The sequence below is a fragment of the Pelophylax lessonae genome (genome assembly GCF_965119305.1).
Source record: "Pelophylax lessonae genome assembly, chromosome: 3".
NCBI lineage: Eukaryota > Metazoa > Chordata > Amphibia > Anura > Ranidae > Pelophylax > Pelophylax lessonae.
Genome location: NC_138770.1, coordinates 187,296,456 through 187,315,200, shown reverse-complemented (window position 1 = coordinate 187,315,200; position 18,745 = coordinate 187,296,456). Strand labels below are relative to the sequence as shown.

Sequence of the window (18,745 nt, the reverse complement as noted above, 5' to 3'; positions counted from 1 at the left end):
TTGCCTTCGCTGTGTGCGAAGCTTCAGCATCCTAAGGAGTTTGCCTTGCATTCCTTGGATGTGGTCCGGGCGATCAGGGTTTACCTGTCTTCTACTGAATCCTTCAGAAAGTTGGATTGTCTTTGTCCTTCCTGAGGGGCCTCGGAAGGGCACGGCTGCATCTGCAGCAACCATTTCTAAATGGATCAGACAGACGATTGTTCAGGCCTATTCAATTAGGGATCAGGTTCCACCTTTCCCTGTCACAGCGCACTCTACCAGAGCGATTAGTGCGCCTTGGGCCTTCTGCCATCAGGCGTCGGTGACTCAGGTGTGCAAAGCGACGACCTGGTCGTCCGTGCATACCTTTACAAGATTTTACAAACTTGATGTCTTGGCATCAGCGGATGCCTCCTTTGGCCGCAAAGATTTGAGTGCGGCAGTGCCTTAGAGGAGACACAGTAGTTTTTTGCCTGTCTCCTCCTGTTGGGGTTTCCCTTTTTTGTTTTCCTGGGTTTTCGCTCCTGTTGAGCTTTCTTGTTGTCCAGTGATTCCTTTTCTTTCCTGGGTGCTGCGTTGCCTTTTTTGGCGGTTACGTTTAGAGCGAAGTGCAGACTGTATGAGTGGGCGGTGACGGTCAGAGGACGTATGAGAAAATAGAATTTTTGTAAGAACTTTCCGTAAAATTCTTTTCTCTGAGTCCTCTGACAGTCGCCGCCCCCACACCTCTTTTGGGGTTCATGGATCTCTATACTACTTGCTACCAAACTGAATTGGGAATTAAGCTAGCTGGGGGTATTGACCAGTGGGACAGCCCCCTGTAGGTGCAAAGTTTTGTGGATATTCTAACAAAATCTTCTGTCTAGCTTATTCCTGAGGAGAAGGCCAATACCCAGACGTGCAGATTGTATGAGTGGGCGGCGACTGTCGGCGACTGTCAGAGGACTCAGAGAAAATAATTTTATGGGAGGTTCTTACAAAAATTCTATTTTTGCAATTTCATTGCGACTTGCATTGAGTTCTGTTAAATTAACTAGCAAGCCGCAATGAAATTAGAGGACCAAATTGCACTGATCTGCAGCTTTGAAATCACACTGAAGTAGAGTGATTTTAAAGCCGCGCTGGTGTGTACTGGGGCTTTGTTCTTCATAACTATAAAGAAACGGTAATAGTTTTTCATTAGTCTAAAAATAGGTATCGGTAATTGGTATCAGCGAGTACTTGAAAAAAAGTCTCAGTACTCCTACTCAGTCTTAAACTGATATCGGAGCATCCCTACTGGTCATGTATGTTGGAAATGTATGCAGTGCCCAAGAAAAGTTCACACCTAAAGAGCTTGTTTTAGTGCAAGTAAGTGGGCAACATACTTAGAAAACATACATCGATTTTATTTGGCTTGATGGTGGCAGTTGTATGTAGGAATGTGATCATGATGTTCAATGAAATGTGGAGTCTTGATTTAAGATGCAGGGCTGTTGTAGAAACAACTAAATTCTAGTTATAAGTAACTAGTAGTATAATCTATTACATCCACCATGAGGTTTTTGAATAGGGCCCACCCATATAATGAAACATCTAAACTTTTGTGATAAAATATGTAGCAAATTATTATTCTAAAAATGTCTGGGGAAAAAAAGTCAAAAGTACCGAAGATCTCCTCTACAGAGATAAGATGGGTGCCTGCTAAATAAATGAAATAAGGGCATGAATGTTGGTGCTAGAGGGTGTTATTTTAGCAAATGTTATATAGTGTACCTCAAGCCAGAACTTTTTTTGGTTCATTTTGGATCGAAAATAGAGGGGTCCTATTCAAGTGATTTCCCTTCACCTCTAATAGTGCAGAATAGGCCGATTATAGAAAAACTCTCGAAAGTGAGGGAAATGCCATCCTAGTCAGTGGTCTCCAGATAAGTGTAGTTATTGGAAGATTTATTTCCCTTCCATTCTTGTTCTGATGACATTTCAGAATTTTGGTTTGTTCGTCACTGCCATTCGAGGTGACTATGGTCATCGGGAAAAATAGATTCAGTCTGACCCTAGATATAAAAATCTGACCCTGCTTTATCTCAAGCTAAAAAAAAAAAAAAGAAAAAATTTGGCTGTAGATGCACTTTTAAATATAGTGCTTCAAGCAGCAATTTGGAAGCAACAAAATTCCCTCTTGCTGTGGTTTCTTGCATGTTAAACTATGTATATTTATAGTTGAATTTTATAGATTCTGATCTGCCTCTAATCCTGTGGATTACAAGAAGTACCATTTCTAGAATGTGTTGGTCTCACTGGTACCACATACTGTGATTTTAGGATTCAGATACTGGTAAAAGCCATGCTATAGCTCACCTTCATCACTTGTCTGGGTCCTGAAGAAACCAAATATCTGGCGAAACGCGTTGACCTTTAGGCATCGGAAACATACATCCTACCATGTTGGACTTGTACCTTTTTTTTTAAATTTTGTATATGTGGTTGATTTAGCTTCCAGAGCTATTTAGTTATACATACACATATTGAGGGCTTTTTCTCCTTATGAGGAGCTTGATGCTGTTTTTATCTCGATTTATAATTGTACAATAAATATTATGTTTGCTTTTTTTTTTCTCTCTAACTTGAGTGGTCTTGTATGCTGTACCAATATGGTCCAGTTTTTCAGAAAGGCTAGCTAGGGTGTATGTATAATATATATATATTGGCACAGATGGTGCCCAGCTTTTGTTTTCTTTGATGCATTGTTAGAGTTCCACTGTCATTATGCACCTTAGTCTACGAAAGATTGATTCTGTGTCATCTGACGGGCAGTCAGAATGCATCTCCATCTCCCCTTTTTAATAAGATTAGAGAACCCATTAATGTTAAATATATTGCTTATACCTAATCAAGCAAAGTTGCTCAAGGATCCCCTATGCAAGTGAGTTCCAAACCATGTCAAATTTAAGTGGGCATACCCAGCTTACATTTGTTTGGATTGTTTTTCTGTCTATATTTGGAGGATGCCTTAAAGGAGAAGTACAGCCAAAGCTTGTTTGGTTGTACTTCTCCTTTGGATCACAGGAGTACAGTTCGTTTTGTACTCTGGTGACCCATTTTCAGCAGAAAGCGGGTTGAAGTCCGCTCTCTGCTGACATCAGAGCCTGTCCAGGCTTGGGCGTCATCACGACCATGGAGTTGGGATCCGCCCACATGCCTGGACTAACATCCTCCTAGCGAGCCGCTTGAGAGCTTGATCTGGCCACTTCCCACCCCTCCACAGCCCAGTGCTCCAGTGAGCGAGGGGGGGCAGAGCAGAGAGTGGCGACTGACAGTCAGCAGCTCTCTGCTTGGGGAGCTGTGACTACCGAGCAATCTGCAGTGTTCGATCGCTCCGTTATCTGTGTTACAGGTGCCAGGGGACAGATGCGGTATCGGACCGATCTACCTAGGGAAGTATGAATAATAAAAAAAAAAAAACCCATACATCTTTTAGGCCTTTTTCACACTAGCAGACCGTTCAGATCCGCCTGTCGGTTTTTCATGCGGATCTGAACAGATGCCACGTGCATCTCTATGGGGCATCGGATTTCAGCGGAGACATGTCCACTGATGTCCGATCTGGTCCGTCAAATCTGGATGGGTGGAAACCCTATTTTCCATTCGTCCTGTGGATCGGATGAGAACGGACAGATGATCCGATCCCATCCAATTCCTCCATAGAGAACAGCGGGGACCTAACAGCTCTGTCTCCGCACACAGCACGGAGACAGAGCTGCCATCCGCCTGCTCAGCGGGGGATCGGCGGATCGATACCCCACTGAGAGAAACTGAGTCTGCTGATGGACTACCATGTGTGAAAGGGGCATTAAAGTATTACTGTTTTCATACTGGTAAAAACAAATAGTTTTTGTTTTTTTCTATTACAGAGCAGTGCATTTCAACAGAGTGATGGATTCATTGCATTGAATTGTTTTTATGGAAAGACTAGGAGAAGATCAGTATATGAGCGGAGGATACATTTAGCATACATTATCATGCACTAGCAGATGTGACATCAATGATATCTGCAAGTCTATTGTCATCTCTGCCAGAAAAATCTAGCACCATGTAGAATCTCCAGCTTTAACAGCTCACTTTATTAAAAACCAGCATTAACTGCAACTCTACAAAATCCCAATGTCCATTCCAGTACAACCGAATACAACTATAGATGTATACAAACATATTCTGACCATATTGAAGACTGGATGATTTATGAGTAAATGGAATATGTTATAGGGTGATATGTCAGCAATAGAGGAATCTGAAAAATGCATAGGAACTTCAGCTACATCAGACACACCTCTTTCGGTAGTTATTTTTACTACTTCTTACTATGAAGTACTGTTAAAAACTGCTTAAGGTAACAAATTAAATCATTAAATGAATGGTTAATGGCATTCAGGCATGGACACTATGTAAAAGCCTTAAAGCCAAAGTATGGCCAAAAACAGGGTTTGTACATTTGCACAGGAAAAGTAATGTGCCTTTAATGAGGTGTGCCTCATCTGTGGCTGCTGCAGCGTTTCTTACTTTTATTTCACCCACGTCTCCTGTCAGTGGTGAGTGCCCGGTCCTGAGACTTGCAGTTCCGACTGGAATACAGATGTCACAGTGGGTCGCTTGCTCAGCACATCCTTCACTTGGAAAAAGCCTTGTATGGAGTAAAATGATTGAAGGAGGGGAGAAGAGCATGTTTATCTGAACCTCCTCCATTCACAGAATACCTTCTGTAAATAGAAGGCAAGGGCTTTTCTGATTGGAGGATTTGCAGAGCAAGCAACCCACTGTGATCATTGTACTGCATCTGGAATTACAAAATTGTATTGCATACGTCTTTCTGAATGATTGATTTTTCATTTTGCATAGAGTAAGGGAGGGGTATATAATCAATGTCAATTTTTTTTGTTTTGTCATTGGGGAGATTTCCCTTCACGTCCTGTCCCTCAGCCAAAACAAAGTGTGAGGGAATCCCTGGTTATCAGCAGTGTCCTAAGAACTAATGTTCCCATTGGAAGGTTTCCCATCTACTCCTGTTCAGATGACAACCTAAATTTGGAGATTTTCTTTAACTGTTGGTGATCACAGCGAACAGGACAAATAGAGAGAAGGCATCTCCCCAATGGGGGCACAGACAGCAATAAAAACTGACAGTGATTCTAATCCCTCTTGACTATGCAAAACTAAAAGGTTTTGCCTTTTACTTCTACTTTAAATCAGCAAATCTGACTTTTTTGGTCACAAACATATTTCACCTACCTGCTCTGTGCAAAGCAACCCCTTACCTCCTATTCTGGAGTCCCCACCAGCACTGTCTGCTCCTCCTCTTTGCCATCTGCCCCCATAGCCAACCACTTGCTATAGGGGGGATGTTTGGGCTCAATTTTGGAGCCGAGCTGTGTGTCTATTGACACACACACACACACACACACAGCGTGGCTTGGCCCCACCTGCTCCCTCCTCACATTTGATTGACAGCAGCAGGAGCCAATGGCTCCTGCTGCTCTCAGCCAAGCTTTTGAGAGCAGGGAGAGGGGTTAGAAGAACTGAAGCCGGGCACAGCGCTGGATCGTTAGAGGACTCTGCATGTCAGGGGGGCTGCTGGGTAACTAAAAAACATTGGTGTACATATTTTCTTTGGCTGACAAAACCATCTTTTATTTTTTTTCAAATTCTACTTTTAGGAACAAGCAGCTCTATGATACAATGCGCAGAGAGACTTCCATTAAAATCTCAAAGATCAGGTAAATTCATAATTTGGTCAACTTGTGTTCTTTTGGGGAGCTTTTAGTACCTATGGAAAGAGTAGATTGGCTGGCAAGAAGGCCTTCTGCATATGTATTCCATTTTTAACTTAAGGTAGAATTCTGGTCAAATCCTTTTTAAAAATTCTCCCTCCGCCATCCCAACACTGAACCTGTGTAAGAAAAGATACATACCTATTTTAAGGCCGCACTGGTCTCATCATATGATCAATCTCCTCTGTATCAACCAGCTGCAGGGGAGAGGAGAAAACACAGACCGCAGATGAGCCATTGGAAGCCTATGGGTGATCACTATTCCCAGCCGTTGTTCAGCGCTCTCTCCTTCAGTTGGCACTGGTGGACATGGGAGATTACGTGACTGGACTGGAGCGGCCTGAAAATAGGGAAGTATACACATCTTTTCTTATACAAGTTAGTCAGAATAGGTGTTAGGAGGGGGGGTGAATGGAGCATTTTTAGGATTTGACAGCAATTCTACTTTAAAGGGGAACTACTTTCGTGAGGGAAAAAAATATCAGCAAATAAGAGAAACAATATAGCGTATACAATTGCGACACAAATCCTATTGTAATTGAATGTTCTAAAAAAATAACCTTTCCTTTTCAGTCTGCAGCTGTTATTTTCTGGAAATGCAATGCAATATGGCTACCTTGAGGTGTTCTGTACACAGAATGTGTACTGACCACACCCCAGAAACATACTTTCCTGCTTGTGCAATTGGCTCACTGATTTTCCCAGAAGTCTGCCTAAGATACAAATCAGATTTCTGGCATCCCCTGCAACAAAAATTTAATTTTTGGTGAGATACTCCTAATAGGAACACGTTTAAAGGGATGCAGGCCCAGCAGCTTTCCCTCATTAGAGCTCTGCAGCTGCCACAGCTGATAGATAATTATGAAACCACTCCCATTAGGCCCACTCAGCACAGAGGGACAAACAGTGATTTCTTCAGAATAACAAAAGGTAGGAATCTGCAACAAAGTTTGGTAAAATCCCTGCAATGTACATAGATCACCCAGAGGGGAATGTTTTTTTTTTTTTCTTCAACAAAAGTGGAGTTGCCATTTAAGCTTTTGGTAAACCGCTAAATGCATTTATGGGAGCGGTTACCTGCAAAATTGTATTTCTGTCCATCCAGTTCTGAGATTTATGCTCTGCCACAAACAGCCATGTCTGGAAAGACAGGAGAACTCCTTTTTCTTTGTTTCAGTTAAGTAAGTTAACACTTACGGGTCTTTTCCCTCCCCTTAGGGCTCTTTCACACAGGCATTGAAAATCGGCGGTTGGGTCACGTTTTTAATGCTTCCCAAACGCCTATCAATGGCACTCAATATTGTTACAATGGGGAGCATAAAGAGGTGTTCACACTGCAGTGTTAGCGTTGCTTTGAATTGCTACGAGGCAAAAATAACACTGCCTGCAGACTTTAGCAAGCGTTGATGCGTTCAACTGCCTCCATGCACTTCTATTGAAATGTGCCACAACCGCACCTTAAATGCAAACCATCAAAAGTGATTACTGTATCTCCCATTTTAGCCTTGTAAAAAAAAAAAAACACACACACACACACACACCCAGGGTGTTTTTGAGAAGTATTAAAAATAAATAGCTTGCCTCGCTGAATGTGATACTGCACAAACACAAATTGTGAATCAATTCTATAAAGTCCAAAAATGAAATCATAAAGTCCAATAGTGTGTATAATAAAAAATGCATGATGAAAATGCCAAATTAATGCTTTTCCAAATCACCACGTAGACCATCGCACCCCTTGAGACAATCTCTTACCGGAACAGATAACCAACCGTTAGCTACGCATGCTTTGATTCGGGACCTCAATCTGGTATTATCTGTTCTTCAAAAGCCTCCTTTTGAGAACATTCGGAAGATTTCTCTGCTTTTGTTGTCCCAGAAGGTGGCCTTCTTGGTGGCTATCCCTTCCGCTCGCAGAGTATCTGAACTGGCGGCGTTGTCTTGCCGCTCACCTTATCTGGTGATACAGAGATAAAGTGGTACTCTGACCTAATCAGTCATTTCTTCCTAAGGTTGTTTCTGATTTTCATCTGAATGAAGATATTGTGTTGCCTTCACTCTGCCCTAAGCCCAAACATTCTAAGGAATTTGCGTTGCACTCTTTGGATGTGGTTCGGGCGATCAGGGTCTATCTGGAGATCACTGAGTATTTTAGAAAATCAGATGCTGTTTTTATCCTTACCAAAGGATCTTGTAAGGCATTGGCTGTGTCTGCGGCGACCATGTCCAGATGGATCAGGCAGATGGTAGTTCAGGCCTATTCACTGAAGGGTCAGGTTCCTCCTTTCCCATTGAAGGCGCCTTCTACAAGAGCGCTGAGTCCTTCCTGGGCTTTTCTCCATCAAGTGTCGGTGCTGTAAGTTTGCAAGGTGGCAACTTGGTCGTCTGTGCATACGTTTACAAAAATCTGCAAAGTAGATGTGTTGGCATCTTCGGATGCTTCCTTTGGTCGTAAGGTTTTGCAGGCTGCTGTTTAAAGAGAATGATTTTTTTGTTTCTCTTTGAGGGTGTATTGTGTTTTCAGGGTGAGCTCCAGTTGTTCCCGGTTGAGCTTCATGTTACCTGGCTAAGTTTAGCCTTTGCAGAGTTACAGTTCCGTTTGCGTGGTCTTCCCACCCCTTATTAATATTCTGCTTTGGGACATTCCTATAGTCTCTGACTAGATGGAGCTGTGTCTGTTGATGAAAAATAGAGAAAACTGGATTTTTGTAAGAATCGTAAAATCCTTTTCTCTGAAGTTAATCGACAGACGCAGCTCTACTTCTGAGTGAATGGGGTTTCTTCTATTCTAAACACCTCTTGCAACTAAACTGTTTGATAGCAGTGTGTGTGGGGTTATGCCTGCAGGGACAGCCCCCATAGGTCTGGTTAAGCTTTTTTCCTGCCTAGTGCCTATTCCTGATAGGAGGGTCATAACCCTATAGTCTCTGACTAGATGGTGCTGCGTCTGTCAATGAACTTCAGAGAAAAGGATTTGACGGTAAGTTCTTACAAAAATCCATTTTTTTTTTCCTGGTGAACCTCGTCAACTACAGGTATATGGTTACCATTGATATTAGCACATATTGGAGAGTGGGATACACTGCAGAACCTTAACAAGCAGCGGGGGTTGGACCCCCTTATGATGGGATTGTCATTCATATGCTTATTTGACTCTGTAGTGAGGTCTATCTGTGTTCCAGTAAGAGTTATTCTCTCACGGGGGGGGGGGCGGGTGATGGTCCATGTGGGGATTGCAAGATTTGCTAAAATACACATTTTTGTTTGACGCAGTGGTGATTTGGGATTTTCATCATGTATTTTTTTTTTATCATGCACACTGTTGGTCTTTATGATTTTATTTTTGGACTTTATATAACAGATTTATCATTTGTTTGCACAGTATCCCCTTCACCACAGCAAGCTATTTATTATTTTTGGTCTAAAGTTTGTCTAACTTCTTATTATTGCTAGCAGCTAGAGTTCTATATCTGCCAGCGTGTTTTCTACTATGGGTGTGAGAAGTGTTGCCTGATGCAATATGAACGCCTGTACAACACCTCCCAAATGCTCATTAACCCTTTAGGTGCTTTGATGTGCTTTCAGATTTAACGCATGTGTGAAAGAGCCCTTCGCTTCTGTTACGGAAGGTTTTCCTTAACTTATGTCAGCCTGTGTTGGAACTGTTCTGTGGTAACACTGGACATACAGGTTGAACACGTCCCTCCATCCATGCTATGGGGCATGGATGAATGAAACTTCAACTGCGGCTATTAAATTGTGACAGCTGGCCCCCCGCCAGGTATCAAAATACCTAAACAGCGGTTGCATCTGATTGGCTACTGCTTTTATGCCCGCCTCCTTTGACTTGTCAGTCGAGGAATGTCGAGTGGAATGGGGCCACCCTTTGAGCATATTTTGGCCAGTTCCTCAGAAATCAGTCAAAATTTGTACAGTGAATGGGCAACATGAAGTTCGGGTTGTGAGACATACAGTATATGACAGTGATGAAGAACCTTGGCACCCCAGATGTTTTGGAACTGTATTTCCCATGATGCTCAATTACACTGCAGAGTGCATGAGCATTATGGGAAATGTAGTTTAAAAACATCTGGGGTGCCAATGTTCGCCATCACTTGTATATGAGGACCATAGTATCTGGCATTGCTTCTCGCATCACGATGACTTGATTTATTTCTCTCCCCACAGGGCTGATGGAGGAGTAAGCAACAACAGTTTTGTCATGCAGATGACAGCAGATTTGCTTGGCCAAGTTATTGATAAACCAAAACACACAGACATGTCCTCCCTTGGAGCAGCGTTTCTAGCCGGACTAGCTGTAGGTGAGTATTTCACAAACACTGCTAAAATAATAAGTACCAGAATCATGCATTAGATCTAGGAATGACCATATGAAAAGGCATATTTTTATAATCCAGCCACAGTATTGAATAAAATACTGACTTTGTTTAACCACTTCAGCCTCGAAAGGTTTTATCCCCTTCATGACCAGGTAATTTTTTGCAATGCGGCACTGCGTTGCTTTACCGGACAATTGCACGGTCGTGCAACGCATGACCCGAATAATATGGATGTCCTTTTTTTTCCCCCCACAAATAGAGCTTTCTTTTGGTGGTATTTGAATAAAAAGTAACCCCTACAGCGCAAACCCCAAGCTGATAACAATTAGAAGGTGCTAGAGTGCAAATCGTGATATAATTGAATAAATTATATGTGAATGAATAAATATGTAAAAATAAATGAAATGGCGTGCCACAATTATATTATTTGTATGCACCCTAAAAATTATACAATGTGGATTCAATAAGCAAGTATAGAAAAGCCTACGCTAATACGACATGTAAACACCAATCAGAAGTACGCTGTTGGTCATCACAGTATTAAACAATGAATAAATACCAACACTTGAGAAAATGAGATGGCTGCACTCTACATTAATAAAACAACCTCAAAGTGCTTCACATTATTGGGACTAAATAATTATTAAAATATAATATAACCCTCGTGCAAATAATTCTAATATTTAAAAATACAGTGTAAATAAATAAGCAAATGGCCAGTGAAACTGTGAATATATCATATGGCCAGTTAAAACACACCAATATTTCAGAAATAAAGTGCTATTCGTGCAACTTCATTTCATAAATGAGCATGTGAACAGTGAAAGTTCATGAGTGTTCTTCCAAAAACAAAGTGCTGAAAAGTTTGTGCAACAAGTGGTCAATTGTGACTCAGCACTGCTGTAATTTCTGTCTGTGAGAACACCCTGTGGGAGAGGCGAAACGTGTCGACGTAGTATCCGGTCTCTCGGCACGTCATTCCCGGCAGGGATGGAACGCACGCTGGATACAGTGCCTGATACCGGCGTTTGCTCCCCATCAGCGAGATACACCAGCCTTGTCAGGAAACATAATAGGCGATTTGATGTCTACTAAAATGGAAGTGAATTATTTACTGTGATTAACAGAGGAATGTATTACACCATATTTGGATTCCCTCTCTCTCATTATACAAGTACCGAACTGGAAAACAGCGACAGTGAAACGGAGTTACTTGAAGAACTGAGCGATATCGATTCATGGGGAAATTCGTCATCAGGTACGGAGAGTGACAACAGTGACGATTCTGATGTCTCTTTCTGGCACATCGCTCCGTTGGAAATTGTGAAAAATCATTTTATATACTTCCCAAATTCCACAAGCTATGTGCCAGAAAGAGACATCAGAATCGTCGCTCTCGTCACTTTCCGTACCTGATGACGAATTTTCCCACGAATCGCTATCGTGCAGTTCTTCAAGTAACTCAGTTTCGCTGTCGACGTTTTCCAGTTTGTCTAAAAAGCTCTTTTGCGCAAAAAAAACGCTTTTTGGACGCCATGATCGTTCGAAATTTTCCAGGCACAAAGCACTGGAAAAGCATCCAGGTGCAATCCTGTGCTGAAATGGCATGATCCGTTAGGATCACAGCTTTGTATCATGTCATTTAGTGTATTTATACTTTTGAATGTGCCCCCGGTTCCTCCCCCCTGCGTTGCAACGCTCACAGGAGGGAACCGGAAGGTAAGTGCTGGCAATCGGCCGTGCACAGAGCGGGGAGAGAGTGCGAGGACGGCGGGGGATCACAGGGAAGGTGAGTAACATTGCTGGGTAATCCCGAGTGTAGCTTGGGGTTACCGCTTTTGGTACTGAAAATTAACCCCGAGCCACACCCGGGAATACCGCCAAGGAGGGTAAACAAAAAAAGACAAACCATTTTGAAAAAAAATCAATATTTTTTACTTTCTGCCATAATACATATCCAATAAAAAATGTAAAAAATCTAATTTCTTCATCAATTTAAGCCAATATGTACTCGGCTACATATTTTTGGTAAAAAAAAAAAAATCCCAATAAGTGTATATTGATTCCCTCTGACACAACAGCGATCTGCCTTGTTTACATAGGCAGATCGCAGCTCTGCCTCTACCAGGAACAATTGTGGGTGGCCGGCAGACCCACTGACTGGCTCCCCCTCTGACCAATCAGCCTGCGATCATGCCCTGCAGAGCTACTGCACCAAGCGACGTACAGGTACGTCGTTTTAGGCAGCTGGGCCACCTTGCCGCAGTAAATATGCGGAAGGCAGTCTGGAAATGGTTAAATACTTAATTTTGGCACTTTTTTTTTTTCTTTCTTTCTTTAAGGTATTTGGTCTAACAAGGAGGAACTGAAGAAACTGAGACAACCTGAGCTTCTTTTTGAACCACAGCGTAAACTTAAAGACTATGAGAATACTATGACTGAATGGGAGCTGGCACTGCAGAGATGCTCCAACTGGTATAATGACTATTGAGACCTGCAAGTCCTGCACAGCTACAATATTGGCGTTAATTGTTCTTTTGGATCTCCTGTGAACTTGAACTGTAATGTGTATGCATTATTTGGAAGGAAATAATTGACAGGGTTGTAACTGTCTCCTATAGTAACCTACTGTGAACTTGTACTTGATAACTAGTAACTGTCTGTTTCAGTTCTGTTTACTTCTATGCTGTCCTTAGACAGTTCTTTTCTTTTTTACAACTCCATCAGTGCTGCTAATACTGTGTTTTTCTTTTATTTTGCACACTAGGATTTACTCACAGGGTCTTAAGTGGGTAAACAGTCGTCTAAGGGCTCTTTCAGACGAGGGGCAGTAAAAACTGGTGCCTGAGCCGCCAACCCAAATTTTGACAATACAGCCCGACATGGCTGTAAATATATCATGATGCTTTGCTTCACAGCTGCTGCATTTTTAACTATGGGCAGTGCTGTATCTTGGCCTAGGCCAACAAGGCCCAGGCCTAGGGCGGCACTTTGTAGGGGGGGCAGCAAAAAGCTGCACCCTGCACGAAAAAAAAAAAAAAAAACAGCCTCCTCCCGGCACGAAAAGGGTCCCCGCTGGCTTGCACTACACTTTTTGTATAGTGCCAGTCTTATGTGGTGAGTTGGGCCGGAGGGCAGGGTCCAGGAGGCAAGTCACACTGCTACCTACCAGTATGATAATACTGGCCGGTCAGGACATTCGGACAGACCGCAGGCCACCAACCACACTTAACACAACAGGCCTGATGGCCGCCAATGCTAATAAGTGTGGCACTGCAGCCAAATGCTCCGCCTACTCCCTTCTGCCCCCAGGCACTGATGGGCACTCATATGCTGCACTGATGAGCGCTAATAGGGTGTACTGATGGGCACTAATATGCTGCTCTAATGGCCACTGAGGAGACGGCAATGGTGGGTACTGATAAACTGCACTGATGGGCACTAATGAGGCAGCACTGATATGCTGTACTGATGGGCACTGATGAGGCTGAACTTATGGGAACTGATGAGGCTGCACTGATAGACTGTGGCTGTGGTCTGTGGTTTAAAGATGACAGGGCGGGTCATAAACAGGAAGGGGTGTGGCCTATACAACAAGGGGTGGGTCATATTTAAATTGGGGGGGGTGCACAAGTTTAGTCAGGCCTAGGGCAGCACAAAACCTAAATACGCCACTAACTATGGATGCAGAATTTGACAGCTGGCACTGCTTGTCAAACTCGCCTATTAAGTTCAATGAGGGTGGCATCTCATTTGCGAGCCAAATGAACAATAAACCAGTTCAGGAGGTGGCAGTAGTGCCTCCTAAAGGCTAGTCAGCTACTGCTATACCGCTGTACCATGTCTGAAAGAAGCCTTAGAGACCAACCACTAGTGGTGTACCACAAGGCTCTGTACTAGGTCTTGTTCTATTTATTCTACATGTAAATGATCTACCTAAATTTTTGGTGGCTAAGGTATGTCTTTTGGCGATGACACAAATGTGTGCAATAGGGTTGTTATCCTAGAGGGGTCTGGAACATGATTTGGCATTGGAGGAAGATTGCTTAAAGTGAAGTTGCAGTTCAACATATTTAAATGCAAAAAAAATGCACCTAGGAAAAAAGGAATCCTCTGCTAGTGGGGGTACATTGTTGGCCAATACTACGGAGGAAAAAGATTTGGAAGTACCTATTACTTATTACTATTATACCTAGTCTTTATTTTAGATAATTGTAAAATGAGCAAACCGTGAGTCCTGGCACTGGAGAAGGAAAAGAAAATTCTGCTGGCCATAAATGGTTCAAATCACAAGAATAAAAGTGCTGCCAAAGTGCAAGGGTCAAATACCTGTTAGATCTAGGGCTGGAGAAACAAGATGTCACACCTTTTTCCTCACTCTTGCAGATATTCTCCATCTGTGAAACCAGTCCCCCCGCAGCCTCTAAAGCACTTACCTACCCCCTCTGCTAGACTATTAGTCCTACATTGTACGTGATCATGCAGAGGGACCGTTTTTAAGCCTTGGAGTGTCAGGGAGAAGAAGAGTGTGCCAGAGCCTGCTGGATCTGAATATGGTAGGTAATACAGCCTAATGCCTACAGTTAACAAGCATTTAATGCTTGCAGTGCAGGGGCGAGGGCAAAAGTGAAGCGGCCGTGTACCCGTCCGAAATAGGTAGCTGCAGCAAGGGGGAAAAAAACTTTTAATAGTGGTAGAGGAGAATGCTGGGGGGGGGGGGGGTAGGAAAAGTGGAACTGTGGGCTACTGCACTACTTATTGCATTATGTTCTTATTAATGTTCTTATTAACCCTGTTTACGACCGCTATACACATCTATGGGGCAGGTGGGCCCCAACACCCAGCTGCTGCATCTTTGCCTGGCTGTGTAATTCTGGGGTGCGTTCTGTCACCTCCCCTAGGAGTGACTAATAACTCATGGTCCCATGCTAATGATCAGGAGTCGGAAGGGTGGGCTTCTGATGGTGTCAGCACTGTGCAGCCAATCCCAGTACAGAAAGATTGAGAGCCCTTCCTGCCAGGCCTTGGATGGCTTGCATCCAGTGTAAAGGGGGCTAAATAAGCCTCACATTTTTAAAATGAACCTTTACCTCAATCCTCACCTTAACAGTAGGAAAAACACTTCTACAGAAGGTGCAGAGTTTACAAAACTCTACTGGAGCTACAGTATGGTGGCCTAATGATATTTATATATCCTTGGTCTGAAACAAGTACTTTTACACTACCTATATTTCTATTGTTTCACAAATTGCTCCAGTCATCAAGGTATTCACATCCAAAGACATCCCTTGACTCCCTCCAGGGAGAGGAGGAAGGTTTCTGATCAGGAACGTTTGTAACCAACAGTGAGATCTTCGTAGGCACAGCCAGCATGCCATGACGTGCCGACATCCACACAGCACTGAAATGTCCGTTTGGGATGGATTAGCCTTCAGAAGCAGGTGGGGGAAAAATAAATACATCTTGTAAGCAACTTGGAAAACGCACTGAAACCTCCCACAGAAAAAGTCCGGCCCTGGGGCCATTGTAATTGAAAGTGATACAAGTTAAAGGGCGTTCTGACTTATTATATGCTGCATCTAATGCGATTACTGCAAATCCAGACTAATGTAAAGCTCAGCTGCAGGCACCTTTTTTTTAATAATTTGCTTTTAATTAAAATGGGCCCAGGCAGAGTACAAAATAAAAAACAAATGATAAAAAAAGTACCTTCGGCTGCGCTACTCTCCTTCAATACAGAGCTGTGCCCTGCAGTATATTGTTCAGATGTCCCCTAAAAGAATTGGGCTTTAAAAGTCCTAAATGTGTTCAAATAAGGAAGGTGGATTGTTTTGGAGCATCATATGACAGTGTAATGTAGGAATACATCAGACTTGGGCTGTGTCTGTGTGCAATGTACTAAATAACTGGAGTTCTACTGTAAATAATGGTTGTAATAGACATCTGATACTCCAAATTGCAGAAACATGTTTTATTTTTATTATAAAAATACAGTAAAAGCTTGTTGATGACATTTGCTGTGTTGTCTTGTATGGAATGACCAGCTGAATGCTACAAAAATGTTTTCTTGGTTGGAATATAACAAATGATCTGGCTTAGGCATATGTATATATTGATCAGTTTTATCTGACTTTCAGTAATTCTGTAGGCCATATCTGACACACTTTAGGAAAATCTCTTACCAGGTAGGTCGCCAGGTCTTTCCTCAACCCTCACCAATTGCTTGGCTTGGGACCAGAATGTAATAATTCATGCAGAGCCAATCTGTACATACATATTAGGTCCAATATGGATGGGAACCAATGAAACCCAGCCTGTCTTTGAAGTTTTGGAGGTAACCCACACAAACACAAGGAGAACATGCAAATAGTGTCTTGGCCAAAATTCAAACCACAGACTCCAGTGCTGCAAAGTAGAAATGCTAACCACTAAGCCACTGTGCTACCCTACCTGGGCCTATAAGAAAGGAGAACCTGCTGTGTAAACTCTGGACCTGTCCACCATTAATGTACAGGGCCATCCATGCTTATTAGAGACTATTGGAAACTGTTCTGACTGACCATACACTTTACAATTTGATTGTACAACTGCCTTCAGATCCACAATCAACTATGTAGTTCAAGGCCTGCCTGGCTTATTACTAATTGAGTGGATTGTGTAAAGGGTAACTCCACTTTCATGGGGAGAAAAAAAGGCAATTAAAAAAAAAAAATGTAATATACAATTGCAACACAAGTCTTATTGTATGCCAAAATACAGCAAACACTGGCTCACATAGGGCCACCTGTCACTGCCACATCCCTAATTGGATGTGGGAATGCCAACACCTTCCATCATGCTCAGAGGCTGAGAGGGAGGTGTGTATGCATAAACCCACCAAGAAATTGGGACTTTGAAGGCAGAGACATATGGTGGAAACACATATGAAATATGGACCAATATTAGATAAAACATCAACTTTATTTGACAATCACATGAAAAAATGTTAAAAATATTGATGTAACAAATACATCAAAAACAAGTTGTGAACACACAAGGAATACAAAAATACATAAGAACCAAAAACCGCAGAGATGAAGGGCAACAGGGTCCTACATGTTTCGCCGATATGATTGGCTTCTTCAGGGACCAGTGACATTTTTTACCTATTTTATGGTTCTGAACAACAAGACAAGCAGAGTTAATTAATAGAATGTTATGGGGGTCAATAGCCACAAACATAACATATGTATAGTGGCAGAAAGCTCCCATATACAAACAGATGTATATAACATTTTGCTTACCAATAATTAAAATAATAGATATGTCCATTGACAACGGTCCTGAAATAAGGGACAACCACACAGGGTGAACCGGCCTAGGTCACATAATGACATAGAACCACATGCCTCCAACATTTGGTAAGTACTGGACCGGACTGAGGCCAACAGCAGGTGTGTAATATCCCACAAAGAGGACAGGGAATATGTGTCCAAGCCTCTAAAAATCAGAAAAAAATTTAACTAAAATGGTCATGAGATATTGAACTGAAAAAACGTGTTTAAAAATATGGTGCGGTGATTAATAGAGGGGGTGTGCAAAAGAGGTAGTCCAAAGTGCAAGACTGATAAATGAGTGATGAAACAGAACAATAAATATGGGTAGGTGAGCGCTAAAAAGTTAATTAACCACTTAAGCCCCGGAAGATTTTACCCCCTTCCTGACCAGGGCCTATTTTGCGATTCGGCACTGAGTGACTTTAACGGACAATTGCGCGGTCGTGCGACGCTGTACCTAAACGAATTTGACGTCCTTTTTTTCCCACAAACAGAGCTTTCTTTTGGTGGTATTTGATCACCTGCGCGATTGATTTTTTATTTTTTTTTTTATTTTTTTTTTTTGCGCTATAAACAAAAAAACAGCGTCAATTTTGCAAAAATAACAAGATTTTTCACATTTTATTATATGAAATCCCCCCCCCCCCCAAAAAAAAAGCAAAAAACTAAATTGTTTAACATTTTGGGCCAATTTTTTTTTACCATATTTTTGGTTAAAAAAAAAATTGCAAAAAGCATATTTTGATTGGTTTGCGCAAAAGTTATTGTGTTTACTAACAAAGGGAAAGATTTTTGCCATTTTTGTTGTTTTTTAACGCGTTATGGCGGCGATCTGCGATTTTTTTTTTTTTTTGCGGGACTGCGACATTGCGGCGGACAGATCGCACCCTTGACTGACATTTTTGACACTTTTGGGGTTACCAGTGACATTTCTGCAGTAATCAGTGCTATACATATGCACTGTTACTTTAAAATTACACTGGCAGTGAAGGGGTTAACTTTTTTGAGAGGGAGGGGTTAGGTGTATCCCTAGGGGCGTGATTCTAACTCTGATTGGCTGTGGCTTGAGGTGTAGGAACAGTGATCAACGGTCCTACATAGTAGAACCATATGATCACTGTTTCTACACAGGGGAGAATGACAGGCGCCTTGTCTACATCAGCCGCCTGCCTTTCTCCCTCTCCACCGACGATCGTGAGTGACTGACGGACATCGGGTCCGCCGGTCACGCGCGGGGGGGGGGGGGTCCGTGACCACGCCTCTGGCAGCACGTGCTCGCTCCCTAGACCCTCACAGGCTAGCGACG

General features: G+C 42.5%; 1 protein-coding gene across 1 annotated transcript in view; it reads left to right on the top strand.

The window, feature by feature from the left end:
* Positions 1-12,803, top strand: part of GK5 (glycerol kinase 5) — a 110,860-nt gene extending 98,057 nt beyond the window's left edge. Inside the window, exons 14-16 of the mRNA XM_082248902.1 lie at positions 5,670-5,729; positions 9,972-10,105; positions 12,466-12,803. Coding sequence (XP_082105028.1) covers positions 5,670-5,729; positions 9,972-10,105; positions 12,466-12,614 — 343 coding nt within the window. The 3' untranslated portion in view covers positions 12,615-12,803. The remainder of the gene's footprint in view (positions 1-5,669; positions 5,730-9,971; positions 10,106-12,465) is intronic.
* Positions 12,804-18,745: the final 5,942 nt, after the last annotated feature.